The sequence below is a fragment of the Bradysia coprophila genome, unplaced genomic scaffold, assembly GCF_014529535.1.
Source record: "Bradysia coprophila strain Holo2 unplaced genomic scaffold, BU_Bcop_v1 contig_732, whole genome shotgun sequence".
Classification (NCBI taxonomy): domain Eukaryota; kingdom Metazoa; phylum Arthropoda; class Insecta; order Diptera; family Sciaridae; genus Bradysia; species Bradysia coprophila.
The window spans coordinates 2,451,750-2,472,758 of record NW_023503972.1 but is presented as its reverse complement, the minus strand read 5'-3'; the positions used below and the strand labels follow the sequence as shown (position 1 = coordinate 2,472,758).

General features: G+C 34.7%; 1 protein-coding gene across 2 annotated transcripts in view; it reads right to left on the bottom strand.

Annotated features, from left to right (window-relative positions):
• The window catches only part of LOC119084010 (1-phosphatidylinositol 4,5-bisphosphate phosphodiesterase epsilon-1-like), a 140,947-nt gene that overhangs the window by 25,106 nt on the left and 94,832 nt on the right, over positions 1–21,009 (bottom strand). For both annotated transcript variants that reach the window (XM_037193823.1, XM_037193824.1), the window contains 3 exons: positions 19,107–19,258; positions 18,927–19,040; positions 11,256–11,401 (listed from right to left, as the gene is read on the bottom strand). In XM_037193823.1, coding sequence (XP_037049718.1) covers positions 11,256–11,401; positions 18,927–19,040; positions 19,107–19,258 — 412 coding nt within the window. The remainder of the gene's footprint in view (positions 1–11,255; positions 11,402–18,926; positions 19,041–19,106; positions 19,259–21,009) is intronic.

The following is a 21,009-nucleotide window of genomic DNA, read 5'->3' as shown; positions in this document are numbered from 1 at the left end:
AATCAATAAATGCCTTTGAAAATGAAACACAGTTTCGATGTTGAGAAAACCATAAATTTCATTAAGTGTACACAAAGTAAATTTCCTACTCCATTTATTATCTCTCTCTCAGCATTCATCGAAATTGAATTACAATGACCTAATCGATTCAGTTTACTCTTCATTGGATTTAAGATGAAATAATTCAATTATGACGTATACGGACACATTAAAATGACAATAAAAGCGATCGTTTTTCCAATTTGTTTTATTGCTCTATCGCATAAGGATTTTTTCGGTTGAGGGAGGATTGAAATGGGTCTTATTATTTATTATGTGTATTAACTGTATACTATCTACTATATATACAACATCCAATAATATCTAGATACCAAAAGTAATTACATAGCATTGTTTGGCAGTTTATTCGGTGCCAATCAAGACACTGTCGTTAACGACTCTTCATTTCGAATCTGATTTCGGTTTACGATCCTCAAATTAATTTTTTTATGCTTCTTTTCAATGTCAGTTTATGCTTCGGCTAAGTTCAATAACAATTGCGATGATATGAGAGTGAATCCATTAAAATAAAAGGATCAAAGTGGTGGTAAATTGAGGTAAATGGTAAATTACCATTGGTAATCACGAGTAGACTATCACCGTAAAACATTGAAAAGAATATATTCGTGCAGTGTAAGAAATGCAGCTACTGTCAACTGAACGACTTTAAATGTATATGTTCAACAACCCCTTCAATATCTCGGCAATAATGGGATTTATCGTTCCATCTAAATCGTTTATGATCTGAATGTCATTGAACTATTTACGATGAAATTGAGGCACGTTCTTCAAAGAATTCTTTTAACGATTTCTTCTCATCCGTTTTTTGCAGCCTAGCTTTACGGATAATTGCATTGACACTCTAATTTTATATCGCTGGTATCATGAGTGTCAAGTTGGTTCAACATAGTGCAAAGCTTTTCAAGAGAAAGTGTAAATGTTAGTAGGGTTGTATATCAAGCAAAAAACGCTTGCACGTGACATGTGAACATTATATATAGGACTTTTTGAAGCCATCAATCACATACGGTCACGGAAAAGCTCCGTAATTTATAAGAGACACGTGAACCATTAAAACAGCGTTATCAGTCCAATATTGCTGTCAGGTCACGAAGGAGTGGGTAAACAATTGTAAACTTGCTTGAACAACGATATTCCAAAAGTGATAACATTTGATACACACGAACAGCTAATAAAATCCCTTTCGATCAAGCTCTTTGTTGTTGCAGTTTCGTTAAACATAAAAGTAACGTTAGAACACAGGAAATTCGGATAAAAGATTTTCAGTAATTGTCTATAATCGTTTTCAGTTCTGTTTGGCCCATCGACTTAACATACCTTCCTAACCACGCCTTGAAGTATGCAAAAACTCTCTGAGGAAAGTTAGGTTCTAACTGATGTCGCACCTAAACGTAGGCTTGACATATGAACGGAACATTAGGGCGTTGGAAATCCCGGCAGAGTAAAATAAACCAGGCAAAAGTGCTTGATTTATGAATTATCGAGTGGTCTTCATGTCTGGGTTATTTTACCTTGCCGTGTTGGCAATATACTCGCAATGTACTCGCTAGAAAAATACCATGTCTGAGACGGAACAATCGAACCCGATCATTTTGGTGGAAGGCTTGTAAATAACCACTGAGGGTAGTTTCAGTATTTTGAGTTTATCTCTCCCCTGTTCATCGATTTTACTTATGCGGCCGCTTGTTTTTAGATGATTTTTTTTTAAATAAATAGTCGATTTGATGGCCCAAATGGCGAACCAGTTTATTATTTAATTTCGAAACCAGCAATTTGTCCCCATCATTCTCGTATTCTATGATGTGTACAAAGAAATATTTCCTCGAAATCAATTTTTATGAAAGCATCAAAATGCTGTGCACATACGAGCCATATGTAGCATGTGTGTTCCGTGCCAAATAAATACGAAACAACAAAAAAAAAATGTTGGAATGTAAGTAACATACAAAATACAGGAATATTTATCTCACACAAAAGACATTTCCTCATCGTATACCCAGAGCCTTGCTCACACACAATACATCATATTTTATAGATGTACATGGACGAATCTATATTCAAATGATCACTCAATTTGAGGTAAATAAATAATAAATGTCTGTGAATAAGGGACTTGTAAACTATGCCGACATATATTTATGTAAATAAAACACAATATACGAGACTATCATACGGTTCGGCAAGAAGGAAAAAAAAGGAGAAATATGACGAACACACATTCCAAGGCAGAAGCACGCAACACTCCAAAACTGAATTGCTTTTCTTTTTGTTTCTGACAGAAAATCACATAAATCTTTCGGGTTCGAGACTTTTTTTTTTCTTCTGCCTCCTTTCTTTCTTTTATCAAAAGACATGGGAATGATATATTTCATCATAAATTTGGAATTAAACGAAAGCTTTGGCATTAAATCTGGGGCTTTTGTGTTGGTAAAATCCTTTAATACTCTTAACTGTCCTTATGTTGCCCATATTATGTGTACCTTATGTTTCGAATACGTTTTCGAAATGCAACGAACGTAATAAGATAGAGAATGGAAGTGTGAAAAATTAAAAACGTTCGTTCCGAGTTATGTTTTGTTTTCAGCTCAAATTTTGTTATTTTATTTATTTTTAATTAAGCTCGCTCGCTGCGTATTTTCACGAAATGTTTGTCTACGACATTTAACGGTATCAAAATCCTTTGTGCTAATTATCTATTTTACACGAGTAACAAGCATTGGTGACTCTACTCCCTATTTAAACAGCTAACAGCCGAAATACATTATTAACATTTTACAGACGGACATTCATGTGTTATTAACGGCACTTTAACTTATTCAAGCAAATTGAATGATAAAAGAAATGAAGTAAAAGATTTAGTAAAGATTTTAAAGATGTTAGATAAATAGAAGTAGTAGACTTGATATGCTTGCTGTCTGCGAAATGTTAAATAGATATATTGAATAAATTTATCTAAACTGTCCCATTAGCATAATCAGGCTACCTCGTCAGTATAGAACTGACACAAGTTACAATTTAACGAAAACCACGTACATGATGTACATCTGAGCAAAAATAAAGTCTTCTTAATATATACTCCACGAAAAACAATGTGTCTCATACCAAAAACAATCTGAAATAAATTGGAACAAACCGTAAATGAGCTGGAAGTTACAGGTAATGAGACGAAAGCGATTGAAAATAATAATAGCAGAAATGGATTTGAGGGAAGTATTGGCCATAAAGGACATCGTATGACTAAAATTTATGCTAAAGTGGGAGAAGTCCCACATATTTAACGATTCCAATCCAGTGTAAGGTTATTCGTTACGCATGCGATGCTATATTAGCGTTCATATATCATACTCAAGTCAAGGTAATGTACGTGAAATAAATGTAAAGAATTGGATCGTAATTGTGACTTGTTAATTTTCTCCGCCTTTAAGACTGTCACTTATATCAAATTCTAACTTCTGGGAGCCTCGTGACAAATATAATTAGTATCTGTACGAGCTATTTATATGATACAGAAAATCGTCTTTCTGTAAAACTGATAACCAGCTTAAATTTGGTGATTGAACTGAATTACACTGGTCCATCAATCAATTAATCAACCTGCACCGTCATTTACTATCATAATAAACTATATTTTTGCTGTGACGTATTTTCATGGAAATAATTACCATTTAACATTATCGTTATGCAACACAAAATATCCAGACTTTATCGTGTCATTTTTAAATTTTATGGTGCTCAGTGGAGATTTAAAAGTTTTTTTTTCTTTAGTCCTCTATCCTTTTTTCCAATTGAAAAAATTATTTAAAGAAAAATTCATCTCTACCGACAATTTCCATTTCATTGTTGAAGAACTGGATGCATGAATTAATTGTGGTACCAGTAACTTTACTGCTACTTTAACGATGATAATAGAAAACGATAAGAAAAGAGAGAGAGAGAGAAAGGCATTAATGTCATCCGATGCCATTCGAATATCCATTTAAATTTAAGTGATAAAAAACACGCTCAACATTTAATAACCGCAAGTGGCCAAGGGGTTATGCACGTTACAGTATGTAGCGAACGAATATAAATCGAAAGCGAACAAAAATGTAAGTCAATACTCGATAAAAGTTTATTTTTTCTATCAAAAGTCAACTTCAAAGAAAAGTTTCGAAAACTTAAACTTTAATTTCTTCCTAAATAAACAACATTTCTCAGCTTGGCATCTTGAAGCTCTTCGGTAAAGTGTATAAAACAAAAAACTATACAAGAACAATATCTCCAACATTTTGTCCCATTGTCCATAGCTCCAAGTTCTGTTGGTGTATCTCGTACTATCCGCATATCGTTCTATACATTTCCAATACGATACCACACCATTTTCGAGAATCGATTTTTTTTTTCACTCGGAACATCAAAATGATGATGAACTCTACGTCTGTGCTCAATACGTACCAATATCTACACCTACTCAAGTGGATGTGTGAATGGGATTATCACTGATGTGAAATTTTTAAACTAACATTTTCAGAAAAATTGATAAGAATAAAAAAAGCGACGAGAAGTAACACACACAGAAAATGTTTTCACATGAAAGTCACCCCCTCAGCTATACTAACACATTATATGATATGAAAGTTTGAAGGTTGATTCAATATCATTCCTTGCTGAGTTATGTTGGCTGTGTACGGTATGTGTGTACGTACAGCAAGAGAGCGAAAAAAGATATTGATAAATGATGATACGATTTTCATAATATATAGGAAAATCTCCATTGAATTACTCCGAAATCGTTTTTTTTTTCTTATTTCGTTTTCTTAAAAGGGACGGAAATTTCGTTACAACTCATATATGTAATGACAAGGAGACGTTGAAACCGGGGAGTTGTGTCTTTTTTGGTTACATAAATTTATTACTTCATAATGTTCAGGTGATGAAAATTATAAAATTGACATTCTACGGATGTGAGTGCTTATTTAAAAACGAACATAGAATTATCGAATCAATGGAGGAATGTAGGGCTTTAGGCATAATATTTTGTAATAAAATATATTTCGGTTACGACATGCATGTTAGTCTATTTGCAGTAACACATCAACCGTGTCCTCCGGGACTGTTGGAAGAAATGGTGGAAGGGTTATTATAAGTACTATAGAAGCTTACATAATTCATTCGTCGAATTTTTAAATAGACTTGACATTTGGAAGATATGGCACAAGAGGTTGAACTACTGTTCACTCTAGTTAGGCATGTCTTTGTAGCTTTAGTTTCAAACGAGGTCGGAAATATAAAGACATTACACAGTAACCGTTAGCAACTAACTTTCAATTTAAATCGATTTGAATCCCTTGAAATGATCACTTTTTCCGAAAGCCGATTTTATTTTGTGTGGCATCTTTTTCCTTCTAATTAAACCAGACATACAATAGAAACTGCAAGACTCTCAGTTTTAGAAAAGACTTAAATTTTATGTTACGTGTAGAGGGTGCATACAAAGAAAAGTCATCGCTCCATTCTGTTACAGTAATAGCTTGCGACGCATCGTTGGAAAGCTGAGTGTAGCATATTTCTGTACACAATATGTTGACTTGTATTGGGAATGGTCAGGGTGAAACATAAACGAGCAACTTTCGTTAAGAACAAAATTTCAACTTTGACCATTACATCTAACTTAAGTTGTGTAATTCGCTGTGTTGTGTAATTGTGATACGAGACCACATTACCTGGAACTAGATTATCTGTCACAGAAAAAAATCTGTAAACTTTTTTGTCAGTGTTCGTTCCTTCATTATAGGTCGTCGTGTGAATTAATGGAAATGTTCGAATTGCGATTTTTTTTCCTGTTCTAGCGAAAATTCAGTCTAAATGGCCCGATCATCAGAATGTAGGTCAGGGAAAAACATTACATTCCAATGGTTGTTATCGAAGCCATCTAAACATAGCCCTGTGAATCACACTGTAGCCAAAGCTCTTATTTCCCAAAAAAAATATTTTCCACGTAAAAAGCGGGTAACAGGGTTTGGTGTATTGTTTTCAAGCATTTCTGTCTTAAAAGGCACTTCTGAGAATCTAAATGGTTAAAGAAGCTGCGGGCGTCTTTTTAATTGCATCCCGAAGAAAAAGAAGCTCATCGTTTAACATTGCTATTATTAACATTTCCTAATTGATTTAAACATTGCGTTGGGTCTGTTTGTTTACAACAACAAAAGTAGAATTATAGGAATCTGAAGCAACCTGGAGGAGTTTTAACGTATCTCGGTATTGGTATACATGAGTAGAATATAAAGATCTGTCGAGTAGTTGTAACAACATCATACAATACCTGGAGTTTACCGATACAAATCGGTATTTAAGAGTTCAGGCCGCTTAGAAATTCTCGAAGACACTAGTCCCCCTTGTATTCAACTTTTCCAGTTTTCATAAAATTAATAGAAAACGAGGTAAAAGCACTCATTATGCTGTGTACAGAAATTCTACGACGAATACAATCTGGCCTCATTCCAAGAAATGAGTTGAATTTAGTCAGACAGCCACATTTGGTGCCATTTTTTTATCTTTACATTTGCTTGCTTAATGCACACCTGGATACTTGAAAATCTGAACGAAATTCATAACGAAATTTAAAAACAGAGATTATAAATGGAAATAAAGTGAACCACACGTATACAGCTGACCTGCTACAATTACAGATAAAAGCACGAAGGACACACGGTGTTATGCACACGGTTATAACATTTATTGAAAAATAATGGTGGAAAAAAAGAGAGTAATGGAACACTTTGATGACTCAGCCATTTCGTGCATCATGAATATTGCATAAATTGCAATGTGTTTGGTCCATTGAATTTTCGTTTAACCGTTTTAATGAAATTAATTATATAAATGGATGCATGCCAGTCGACCCGTGAGGTGAGTACCTGATGTGATTCGTGTTCGAAATATTGGTAGTCATTTGTCATATCTCAAGTTAAAATACCTGTGAAATTCTTCACGTCTCATTAATTTCCTAAGGGGTACATGCAATAGTGACGTCCACATTTTTCACTGCTGCAGTACAGCAGTAGATTTAAATCATCAATAAATCTTCAAGAATGTATTTTACGAAGTCAAATGTGTGTTCTAAGCTAGAAGATCTAACATCTAGATTCTAGACCCCTAATTGTGGGGGTGGAACACAAATATGATTAAATCTAAGTTCAGATGATCTCTTAAAGTCTCCTTCTCCTTCGTACCAAATCTTTCGAGACAAAATTCAATTCAATCCATCGAATTACAGAGACGTTTTTACTGATTAGTATTCCCATCATCTCCCAGAATTTTTCCAACTTTAGTCAAATTCTAAGCTTGCCTAGCGTTACCAATTAATAGAAAAGATCCGTCAAATCTTACCGACGAATCTAACCGATCAGATCCACAATCCCAATTCTGAATTGTTAAAAAAAAACGAGTCTGTGAGTGCTAGCCTTGATACGTCGTACGAGTCTACAAAGCACTCGTTGGATGTAACATTTTATTGAATTTCTCCTGAAATTTACAACATTAATAGCACAGCCTTCACCACAGCTTTACATTTAGCGAGGAAAAAACTAAATGGAAAATGGAAAATTGAAAATGAGATAAATAAATGCGAAACGGGCACATACGCACACATGACAGTGAGAGGTGATAAAAAAAAGTTATACCACGCGTCTGTTTCCTATCATAATTGAATTACATTTTCCATTGGAACTTTATTGTTTTGTGCCGTTTTAATTCGATTTACGAATGAATGGTTGGCAGACATTATAATATTAATGACTGATCTCTTGAGATTTATGAATAGTGACAATGTTGCTGTAACTATTAAATAATTAAAATTTAATTAATTATAAATATGAACAGAATATTGTTGGCACAAATCAACCGCACAACACTAATTCATTCATTGTAATGGTTTTAAATTGTGATATTTTTGCATTATTATTCATAAAATCAATTTCGAGTGCCGAACTGATGAATTATAAACACACAATTCAATTCAATTTATTTCATATTATGCAATGAGCCATGTTTGTCAGGCACATCCCCAAAATCATATCATATCATCGTTAATACGAAGTGCTATGCAAGAATGAATCGAGGGCTGGAAAACATCTCCTACATTTTTAAATCGGATTATCAAAATTCATTACACTCTGAAAATACGCCGCAAAGCCTCAAATATATCTAAATCCGATAAATACTTAGAATTACAGGGGTGAAGCAGTTTTCCTTACCAAAAATCTGGGGTAAAGTGAACTTTTCTTCATGGTTGCGAGACCTTAGCTCAAGCTTCGGAGCAAAATACCTTACGTGACAATAGGACAAGTGACGGAAATAGCTTCTTTTCAAATTGAGTCTCGCCTCGGAATTTCATCATTTGGTAAGTTATGTACTATAAAAGTTGACAACACTGTTGCCTCATTCAAAAACTTAAATTTTCTCCTACTCCAGTCTTCGCTTCGTATTTACATTTAAATTCCATAAATCAACCAACCAAAGCAAGGAAAACTAAGTAGGGAATCTAAAATACCATTGTAACCGTTTAAGTACGACTACATCATCTGCTATCGACAGCGGCAACAAAAATAAGAGATGAGCTCTTATCACTTGTAATGCCGCATTGCCAGCCATGAAAGGTTAAATCCAAACTCCAATACCAAAACAAAAACATTTAAAGTAAAGCAAGCAAAACAAAATTTGAACAATAGGAAAACCAATCCGTGAATGAGGATCAGTCATTAAAGAGAAGAGAGAGTTTACAACAAAATACGAACATATTTTGTGTAGGCAACAAAAGCTTTTCAACATTAAGTTCGTGTAATTTGAACAGCTTTCGAAAAAATTGAATGAGTTGCGACGCCTTCAGAGTCATATCCAAATTCAAGTGCAGCATGTTTTGAATAGACGCTATTGTATGAACATCTTTAGTGAACTTAATCCGAAAAAAAAACAATTACCATTACTTGTCCTCCATCATTGCCGCCAACGCTAAAGTTACCAATAACATTCATAATGAAAAAAAAAATTCAAGAACAAAGCTGTTGACCCCGACCGAAGTAACGTCTAGAGATGGTACGTACGTTTCAGTACGACGATACTCAATACAATGCTTCTATAAACGGAAAATGTTCGCCCGTTTATAATGGCACGTGCATCATTCTCACCCCTCGTACCGTATAAAGACAAACTAACACACTGTAGTTAGAGTTTTATACATGAATTCTCTGTGTCAATCTGGTGGTAAAGAGATTACGAATTCATCAATAAATCTAAATATTAAGCAACAACTCCAACGCAAACCGCCTTCGAGACAAATAAATTTTAAAATAAACACTTCGTCGATTATGACCTGAATTAAATTCTAAAAATTTCCCCCCGTCGATTGAAATCAAAGTCTAAAAATAATATCGCCATAACCTACAACGGAGAGACTATTTATACACAAACTTTCTGTTTAAAATTCCGAATCGAATGTTGATTTTTCCTTTAATTTCCTTTTTCGGTTAATTTAAATTATTAAAAGTTTTCTCTTTCAGTGAAAATTCGTCGTAAAATAAATTCCACTATTTCATTTCCTTTGCCTTTCTATGTACGAGACTCAGCGTTTAAAAGGTGCAATTTCTCATCAAACGTAAATGAGTGAAGAACGCCTTCCTTAAACGCTTTTCCTTTCTTCATTCTTTTTTTTTTCAAAATCAGATTTTCAACAGAATTGCAATTTGTTTTCTAAGTTATGGGACATATTTATGGGCTCGTTTTCTTAGCATAATTTGTAATTGGATTTATGCTACCAACTACTGAGAGAACTATGGAAGCAATGTCTTTAGTCCGGTGATTAATATCCTAAGATATTAATGTCGATGCCAGCAAAGGAAATGAATTATGCAAAAGTTGTCTTGAAATTGATGTACAATTCTTCGAAAATTGGTGACAACACGATAAAGTTTACCACGAAATAAGTTACATTTATAAAGAAACAATTGCCGAATAGGATATGACCTATTTGGGGAGAATGGAAATGAAATTCTGAAAAGCTTCCCGATAATTTCAAAATATCGATCGGACATTGTGATTTTTGTGTTTTCCTTTTCCTTCGATTTATCTTTTCATGTTGGACATCTCTTATGAATAAGTAATTCACCTAGCCTCTGTGTAGTATTTAAATTGCTTAAACATGCGAACGCTCGAGCATCAATTGTGACATTAGATTCTGCTTTTGTATGAAAGTTTTGCTATTCTAAACACAACCGAATCTGAAAACTCGAAAGTTTTTATCCTTCATTCATTCTATCAAACAAAGTTTTCCCATCAAATCATTTCGAATGCATTGGAAGCAGTGCATCAACTCCTTTCTCCCAATCAAGGTTTGTGATACGGGTCTACATCTATTATTGAATTGTGTCGAGGACGTTACTGGCAAATAAATGTTTCGAATCGCATTACCTATAGTTGCTTTTATTCGACAACATTTAAGATAATTTAAGAGAAATACAGGTAAAAATCTGCGATGATCAGCTGTGTATCTAACGCATATTAATAGGAACCAAACGAAATAGATGCAGTCGGCACTCATTTAAATATATTTTCTGCGGATCGTCATTGAGGATGAGTGACTAATTTGTTTTGTATAAGCTCCTTGGCATATAAGAGTTTTCATAAAGAAGACGTCAGTGAAATTTAGACATGAATTTGCTTCATCCGCTCCCCTCATTCAAACTGCTCGTACGTCTTTATGCAGGTAAAAAAATTACAAGCAAGTGCTTGGTGAAAGATTAAAGAAAACGAATGACACAGCTGATGCAAATTCATGTCTGAGTTTCACTGACGTCACATGTAGAGCACAAAATTATGTAAAATTGGGACACATTCGCTTTTATGTTAGTTATTCCAGTGAATTGCTCATAAATTGCATATGAACCACTTATGAAACTGCAATTACATTGAATTAGTTGCAATTAATGAACTGAAAATGGCGGCCCATCCCAAAAATGTAAAATGAGAAAAAATCACGTGATGATATAATTACCCTGTACACACAGTGTACTGTTCATCCCTAATGACTACATTATCTCTATGGGTAGATGGCAACTGCATTATTGCTAATTGCTCAATTTACATCAGATATATAACGAATATGTTTATGGGTCGCAAAAATAATATTTTCATCTACGCGAACGCATAATATAATGACTTACCGCAATCCGGTTGTGATCTCCATAGCGCCATTAAAATTGCCAATATTCCAGCACGTAAGTGCAGCCCTAAGGAGGCAAGAGAATGCGGCTTTTCGTTCATCGTGCGTTGGTTGACTGATGATGAAATGAGTTACCCATGAACAAACCTGGTGGATAACAATCGAATAATGTTGTTCATTTTATACGACTATCACATATTGATATTGAAAGGTCATTGAATGCACATAATGTTATGGGGCCATCAGAATGAATGCAAAGCTTTAGGGCTGTTTTTCTTCTTTTGTACTTCATGATTCGATTCCATTCTGTAGCTATACCGCAAATGTATTTTAATGTAGAACTTTGTACAACATTCCTTTTCGACAATTCGATCACGCTAGCTTTTCATTTACTTACAAATAAAACTGCTTTAGAAACAGACGTAAATAAATATGGATTTACAATGGGAAAAGTTGAATGGCCCTACAAGTCACTTGTTTATAAGTATTTAATCGACACAACTGTTAAGGTCATACATTCTGAATTACACAAAAAATGGTTTTTCCGTTTCAACTAATTGAACAATTAGTAATAATTGAATTGTCGTACGACGCTTATGCGGACAGTGAATTTTTAGGTTCTTAGCATTCTCTTAGCAGCTATTGCCGCCTGTGTTTGAATAGATATTTATGCCACTCAGCATCATATGCAAAATTTGCAAACTTTAGATGCCTCTGTGACATAAAACGTTGCAAGTACTTAATTAGGCTTATAAAGCCTAATAAACTTCGCACTCGATGTCATAAATAAATAACTATTACGTTTGATAACCACGCGAAAAGGGGACTTTTCATCCGAGTTATGCACAATGATTTACGTGCTGAGGGCACCAAAAAAAATCCTAATTTATGATGAACGGTTTTCGGTGCATCTTCATAATAGATTGGCTATTCGCAGACAAATATAAAACACGAAAAGGTTCTTGAGAATCTAAGGGAGCGGTAGTAGGTGGGACTCTTTCAACTACTTTCAGATTTATTTAGTTAACACAATTGGTTGCAGGGCCTATTTTTGGGAAGTCGATTTTCCACAATTTGCCATAGATTGCCAACATTTGCTAAGATTTTCCAAAATTTTCCGAAATTTGCTATTGGCAAATTCTAGCAAATTTTAGCAAATAATGGAAAATTTTAGGCAAACTTCGGAAAATTTTACCAAATTTAGGAAATCAATTTCCCTAAAATAGGCCCTGATTGGTTGAGTGTGAGTAGTGTCACAGACGTGACATATATGAAGTGATCTATGTCCTTTCTAGTGACTACGAAACTTAGTACCGAAATAGCTCGAAATCCAGGACCGGGTCTGTGTTTGCAGCGCACTGCACTCATTATTTTCGCAGCAGCCTGTGCTACTTCAAGGGACAGATAAATTTTCCCATAAATGATAAAGATACGTGTCAGGTGGTGCTGAACAAGTTCCATGAAATCCGTCGAGTTTACGGGCCTGAGAAAACTTCTCATTGGGTTGAATACCAACGTCAGCCAATGAAAAACTATCCGATATAAAGAGGAAGAATTCCGTTCTTTCGGTCATTGTATTTATTTCATATTAAGTTTATCCAAACACAGACGACATTATGAATGAAATGCAATCAAAAGCTTTATTAATTTAAATTAGTTTCCGCTTATTTTGATTCGTTTACTTCTTTGTGCATTATTATTATTAGTCAGTTAGTTTTGCGTCATTTCGCTCAAAAGATTTCCTCACATCCTTTTATGGAAAACTGTAAATACGCCACACACACACACAACACAAGTTTTACTCTTGTGCTGGAGCGCTTCGTGTGGCATAGCTTGCAGATATGAAAAACTTTTTACTAAAGTTCGTCTAAAGGTATGCCTTTATGTTGGAATAACTTATAAATTAGTTTCGAGTTTAAGCAATGGATAGAATAATTTTTGTAATAAAATGGTTTCGAGTATACACACATCCAGTTTTCGGTGTATATAGTGCTGTACACATAGCTTCCTTATTTTGTGCCATGCACGTATTACAATGGAAATTCTACGGAGCAAGAATGGTTTTAATAAATACGAAGTCAATCTTCGAAAATGTAAATAAATTATTTTCTTCATGACAAAGACAGAATTACAATTCGATTGGATCAGATGACTTTACAAAAATAAAATCAACAATAAAGCTCGAGGAAGCTTCTTTGGTGGAAAAGTTTACGAAGTAATTTGTTCAAACTGTAATAGATTTACCTACCGTAATATTTCGGCATTGTGAGCCAAACAAGTGCTATCGATTGGGAGTTTTTTTTTTAAACAATTTTCTGATAGTTTTGTGAAAGCAATAATTCCTTCAATAACAAATGGCACATTGCGGCAAAACTTTCAGTAACTTTCAAGTCGGGAAGAAAACAGATAATCGCGAAGTTATTCCGAACATTAAGTAGTAACTATTTTTGGGAAAACATTTTCTCAAAATTTTGTTTAGTTTTTCCTTATTTTCCATAATGGTTCCAAATTGGTTCTTAACCAGGGTGAAATTGCTAGATAGTGGAGGTGCAGATATGAAAAAACAATAGTCATAGAAATACGAGTTCAGTTGTAGAACAGACCAAACATGAAATGTTCTCTCAACTGGCTTAATAAACGTTTTGGGGTACTTCCTAAGATACTTCTCAAAAATACGACACACATTCCACAACAGAACAACAGGCCAGTCCAGGCGTGTGGCAGCGCTTAGACAGCTGGGTACATAGAAGATAAAGATTTATTAGGAAAATTATTGAAGCTGCAGTCAGCTAGTAGTGGTAGACTGCAATCCACTAATAATTGAAAGGGTCTTTAATTTTCACTATTGGTGCCATTGGGGATGTGTTGTGGATGTGATAATGCAAGGAAAATTCATTTCTGTTGAATGGAATGGCTTTAATGTCGAAAAGAGTTTTCATTAAATTAGTTTGAAAGGAACAATAGAAACCAGCTGAAATGATACAATTGTCTGTGGGTCATCGTAAAATGGTGAATTGTCGGCGGGATTGTATACACAGATTCTGACATTATTATTACAACCGAACCCATCCCATTCTTTCCCACAACACATCTCAATGATGGGATTAAAATTTGAGATCGACGAACACATAATAACATCTCGCATCAATAGAGTATTAAAGTACGAAAGTGGTGGCATTTCTTTTGCCTACATTGAATCTTTTATGAATCTATTCGTTGAGACTCTTTTTTTTTTGGTTGTCGTAAAATTCTCCGCACGCCATTGGACCCCGAATTATATTGCCATATATACAGAGCTTTTGACGAAGATATTCCAACTTGAATGGAGTGGAAAAAGGTTTGCGAAAGTTTTGCTTTCGTTTTGTAAACCGACATGTTTAAACTAATGACACGGTAGGGGAGTTCCATGTTTGATGGAAATTTTCAGCATCCTCGACTAACAATGACCGTCGAACAGCGCACATATTAACGTTTTATAGCCCGAAAATGTTTTAATGAAAATGTAATACATTCACACTCACACACATCCAGCGTCCAAAGCAGGCACAATCAGCGGATACTTTATTTCAACAATACGTACAGCAAACAGCTATTGGTTTTATTGCACCCATGGGGAATCCTTCGGAATATTTTCCATTTAGATACTCACTATAACTCGGTGTATATACATACACATACAATGCATGAATAACAAATACGCATTGAGAATAGTGATGTAGTCATGTAATAGAGTGTAGTAGGACACGTATAATATGAAAGCTGTAGCGCTGGTCATTCAATGAAATTAGGTTGATTGTATATGGATATATGGAGATAGACTATCAGGAATATATTGTTACAATCGATGGTAACGGCGATAAAACCCCCGTTAGCGTTATTTTGTCCTGACAGTTTTATAGTGACGCTGAAGTGGCGTTAAAAAACACTTCTTTGTATATACATAAACGCAATTCCGATTGTAACAATGGAAACTGAATTAGCTTTTACTGAGAATCCCCGGGAAAAATTTAAATTTTATGATGCCTTTCTTTGAGCATTGCAATTGCTTCTTGGATAAACACACTCACGTTTCAAAATTGGTTCGCAGTTTGTTGTTTTTCTTTCCTTTTATTATTATTTATGAAAAGCAAAATGCTTTTGCAGTGTGCACATTGCACATGTGGTTTTACGTATAAAAGGCTCTCTCTCACTCTCTTGTGCTATAATGGAATTTATTATTCTTTACGAGTTTGTATGGAAGCACTTGTTGGTTTAACGTAGAACAATGATGTTTTACTGCTGAATGGATGAAAATGTGGTCGGTTGAAATGTGTTGGTTTTATTTTCAATAAGCATTGAAGTATACCTTATGACAAATGCAATAATGTTTTGTTAATACGTTATCCTGAATGGATATAACATTCCGTCGTACAAAATGTTTCTCGATTTTTTGTTCAGCGACGTATTCTAGAAGAACCGAGCTGGGAGGAAAAATTCTTCTAAAATGAACTTATGACAGACCTGGGGAACTAATGAGGGAAACAGAGCAAATCACTTTATTAGCGAAATAAACATCAGCCCTTCTCGAAAGTATGTACACCCGAAAATTTTAGATTAGAAACTTTTATTACTCACATACCACAGTTTCTCAATCCACAAAAAAGACTTCGTATGAATAACGTTGAGAACAGACAAAAATGTCTAACCTAAGTGCATCGGGTGGACTGAATAACTGCCAAATTCAGCGGTATTAGTGGTGATCACTAATGACTTCCACATTTTTCAGTGCTGCCAGTAGAACTAAATCATCGATACCTCGACAAAAATCAATTTTACAAAGTCAAATGTGCGTTCCCCTAAATAGACTCCCTGAATAAATGTTTGTCGAGTTATCAATGATTAATATCTACTGGCAGCACTGAAAAACGTGGATGTCATTGTTACATGCTTCTTTTATTTGCATGCTTCCTTAGCCCATGGGCATGAAAGTCTTGGTAGAAAAAAATTGTGGGCTCCTACATCGTTCACTCAACGCCGCCGTCCGTCCTAATTGTACACATTAACTTTATCAATGCAAATGTGTTTCAGAAAAACGAAAGCGCCGAATGAAATGTTAAGAAGCACCTGATCTTTCCTCACGTGAAAAAGTCGACAAATTGTAGACCAAGCGAACGACAAACGAAAACTAATCTGAACCCACTTTTAAACATATATGTAACAGACCCTTTTCCAAAACTAGGGTCGTGACCATTTCGCACTAATGCTAACGACAAATTAGCTTCCTTCCAATTAACTTAACTTTCTAGCTAAAACTAATCCAAAAATCCGAAATATTTCATTCAAGTTTATTAAAGAGCTTAATTTCTAAACTGCATCATGTGTTATACCTAGGACAATCAGTTCATTAGATCATCCGGCAATGAAACAATGAATATATTGAATATGCTACATAAGCAATGTTAAACATAAAGAACTTGTATGCGCAGTCTAAAGATACAAAACTGTATACGGTTAAATTCAAACAATAGCCACACATTGATTAATAACGCTTATGAATCTGCCTTGATTACAATGCATCCCATTCACTTCAAATACTGGTAAATACCATCGCATCCAACTGAATGTATAAGCCCGTCTGATGCTTACATAATACATTGGCTGTGTGGAAATCGAATTTCAAGAAAATTTGTTTGAATAGGATACGATGATGGTGGTGCCTTTTTGGAAAATTACGAAAATTTGATTTGAAAATGTTATACAACGGAAAATCGCCGTCGTGAATTAATTTGAATAATTATATTTTGTTTGTTATCTTTATGCATAAAAGCACGGACATTTAAATATTTTTCCTTCTCATTAAGGGTGCCAGAATGTTAAATATTTTCCGTATAACCGACCATTTCGGATTAAATTTTGATTAAAAACTTTCTTCTCCGTTCATTGTTATTTGGTCGATGGTATTAAATTTCTAATGACAATATATCCAACCATATTGATATTCCACAGCCGCTTTTGCGGACGACTAAATTCATTTTATTTTGTTTCAATGATCGTTTAATCCGTTAAATTATTTAAATATCAAAGCGAAATCGAATAAATCGGACATGGACGAATTTGTTTTTCAGGCCAGGTGTCCCAATGTTACCACTGTACCATCCAATATCGATTCCCCCATATTAAATTGAAAAAAGAAAATCGAACGAAACATTCTCTGGGCGTTTAAATTCAATACGGTTTATGGTAAGAAGTACTTTTAACGTGAAATTTCCCTTTTTTTTCACGTCAAAAGTACTTCAAAGAAATGTTGCAAATGCATCCAATAAAATTCGATTCGAAACCAGAAATTTCAATCGATTTGAAATTGTGTTAAAAAATTCAAAAAGCAAACTTTACTTGTATATTGATGGCTCTGCAACAAGTACAGTATACAATTGTATTAGGAGTAGGTGAAGGTCTGGTTGTTGAGTGTAATATAACTGGCTAGTTATCGATGTGAACGGAGAAAATTAGCAGTGAGATATGGCAAGGGAAAGAAGTGTCCGCGTATAATAGTAAACTGTGTGATCAAACTTATGTGTGTGAAAAATCTTACTTTCTACACTTCTATCAACAAAATGACATTTTGTGGATGTTTTGTCTCCTGACAGTTTAAGTGAGAAAATTTCTACTTTCTCTCCCGAACTGTCACATTTGTTTTTGTTTTGAAAAATTGTGTATCAAATCGAGGTTTTTGTTTCGTACGGATAATCACACCTCGCACATGTAAACATTGTGTTCACCTCTGGAAGAAAATATGAAATTCCAGCTAAAGCGATTCGGGGCAGGATTTCACTCTTATTAATATTTACGACTGTCTTCCAGAGGTAAACAAATAACTTCACACACATGACTTAAAAAACTTAAAAAAGAAAAGAAATTCCATCTCGGAATTTCATACTTCTCCACTTGGCAAATAATAGTTATTTGATCACAGAGGGGAAAAAATTGGAAATTTAATTCAGATGGTATTGAGGGCCAGTCACCCAAGAAAATGAAATTTCCTACTTTTTACAGAAGTCATCCCTACGTTTTTCACAAAAAAGGCTCCCAAGGTTTCATCTGAGGTGAGAAAATGACTATTTTCGCCTGCGTTGTGAAAACAACTATTGCACCCAACCCTGGAAAACACTTTAAAGAAACGACCTAACCGAATTACTGACGATACATTTTCGTACATAAAAGGTTAATGTTGCCGTCATTATCCTAAAACTGTAATTGAGGTCGGAAAATTGCTATTGAAAGTGTTATAGCCTCAACGGCTTATAGTCACAGAAACCTTTAGCAAGTAATAGATATTTAGGTTATAAGGACGGAAAAGTTGAAAACTTGAGTTTTCGCGTGAAGTTTGTAGGTGTGAGGCGAAGCCGAGGTCAATAACCACGTGAAAACGCGACTTTTAATTTTTCGTCTGAGTCACGTACAATATTTTACATTTCTTAAGACGCTGAGAATATGCTTCATTGATGAAGTAAACGGTGAAGAAGCATATAAAAAGTGATTATTGATCTTGGCTTTACTACTCAGATATGTTGATGTAATAGATTCTTCAAAAGGTTGTGAAGATGCAGAGTGGAGAAGAAGTTTTTTTTTTAAGTACTTGATCTAGCTAGACATACAACACAAACCGATAATATTCTACTTTCAATCAACTTACTTCATCAAATCTCTTCTGCAATGCTCGTATTGTTGACTTGGTCTGAACGAGTAGTGTCCCGCTTTCATTTTGTAGTTCTAATATCACATGCTTAAAGTAATCAACAGGAGGCACCTGAAATACACACATTGTAAATGTAAAGAAAATTGTCACCGTTGTATGTCCAAGTCGTGCCATTACCTGATAGAATAATTGATATTCCGCATCTGTGAGTCGTAAGGCTACTTCTTCGGGGAAATGGAGAATCGATTGTAACTCCTCCAGCTCTCCTGGGTGGGAGAGAGGCACAGGGGTAACGGCCGTGGCACTGGCCGATGTTTGTTTCGTGTTAGCTGGAAAAGTTAAAAAAAAAATGAAATAGAAAACGATATGCTTACCACACACAACACAGTTGAATTATATGCGAAAAAGGGTAGGAAAAACAGCCTTAAATAAAAGATAATGCAGAGCGAGGGATTTGTAACCGTAAATGATTTAAATAATTTATTATTTGGTTTTAGGAACATTTTCTGTGTATCCACTGTACAGTTGCGTGTGTTGTGTATTACACAATATGTAACAAGAGGAAAGCTTTCGAGATGAAAAATTCAAATAATACTTGGCCCTTTATGCAAATCCACGCCTCAGTTTCTTTTCCTTTATTTTTACGGAACAGCTACTGTTCCACTAAAAGTTCTGTTTGAATAAGAATACGAATAGTATACCGTCTGTCTCGGCATTCACAAAGGAATTCATTTAAGGAAACAAAAAGAATTTATTTGTCATCTATTATTGTTGAGCGAAGAGGGCGGTCGAGAGAGACTTCTGTATATAATATTCGACAAAGTCACTTGAATATTTAGTGGGTTAGTAACACACAGCCATCGAGTGAATATTTTTGTATTATGCAGATCCATTTAAATCACAAATCAGAAGCAGACGTAACATCAGTCTGTTATCTTCTTTTGACATCATTATGTACAATACAAGAAAGTAACCCTTCCGGATAACATTAATAAGGAAACTAAATTTTGGATAACCCACTTTGTCGGCAATGGCATACACATCTTAACCGAATGGAAACCTTTTTCCTCCGCAATTATTACACCGAACATTACACTAAATAACATGTTTTTGTCAGACAAGAGAGTGAGCTAGCGTATAGAAAACCCACATTCGTGAAATCCATTAATGCCTTTCATACATCACCCTCACTAATTTCGCCCCATATTTATTCAACAGATCGCTTTCAATTTGTAATTGGATTTCCCACTCCGTCGTGTATCCCTTCTTAAAACAGTACAATTAATTCGAAAGGCTAAGCGAAATTCTTTTATCCGACCAACCATGTATATATAGACATATAACCCCGTAAATGGGTCTTTTTCTCGAGACATTAACCATTTTCTGCTTAGACATTTGGTTTTATAAACAAGGCGTTCGAATTGAAAGAGCAGGAAACATTATCCATCCGCTGGCAAAACGATTTTTTCTACGGCTTTCAGAAATCTCAACATTTTTCACACAGAAACAACCTTGTAACATTGAATGGACTCGATGCCGGATATTTTTTTAAATTGACTCAAACGAATTTCTAGTTGAACCCAGTCCGTGCCAGTTAACTGTATGAACGGATATGTTGTACGGACATAAAATCACAAATCAAAAAAAAAAAGTTTTTGATTGAGAATCTGTACAGATGTTTCCGAGGATATAATAAATGGTTGCAATAAATTGATACGAGTAAACAAAAATGCCGTATACCAGTACACGTTATATAGTGGTGGGTGTTGAACCATGTGTTGTGGCCCATTTTTCCCACTTAATAATATCCGTTGACACGCGTGGTAAAAAAGGTGACAAGATTAATTTCTCGATTCAAGCCGTTTATAACCTAAGCCCATGGAGCTTAAATGCTTTGCAGCTTTAAGTTCTTCCTAACACTTTCGGTACGAACATACACTATGGTGCTTCACATTGTGAGTGTACCATGTAGTTTATTGAATTTATATGGGAAAAGCAGAAGATTACGCTCGCTCATATTACTCTTATACATAAATTCCAGTAAGATCGTATAGTCAACAAATGCAATAATGGTGAAAGC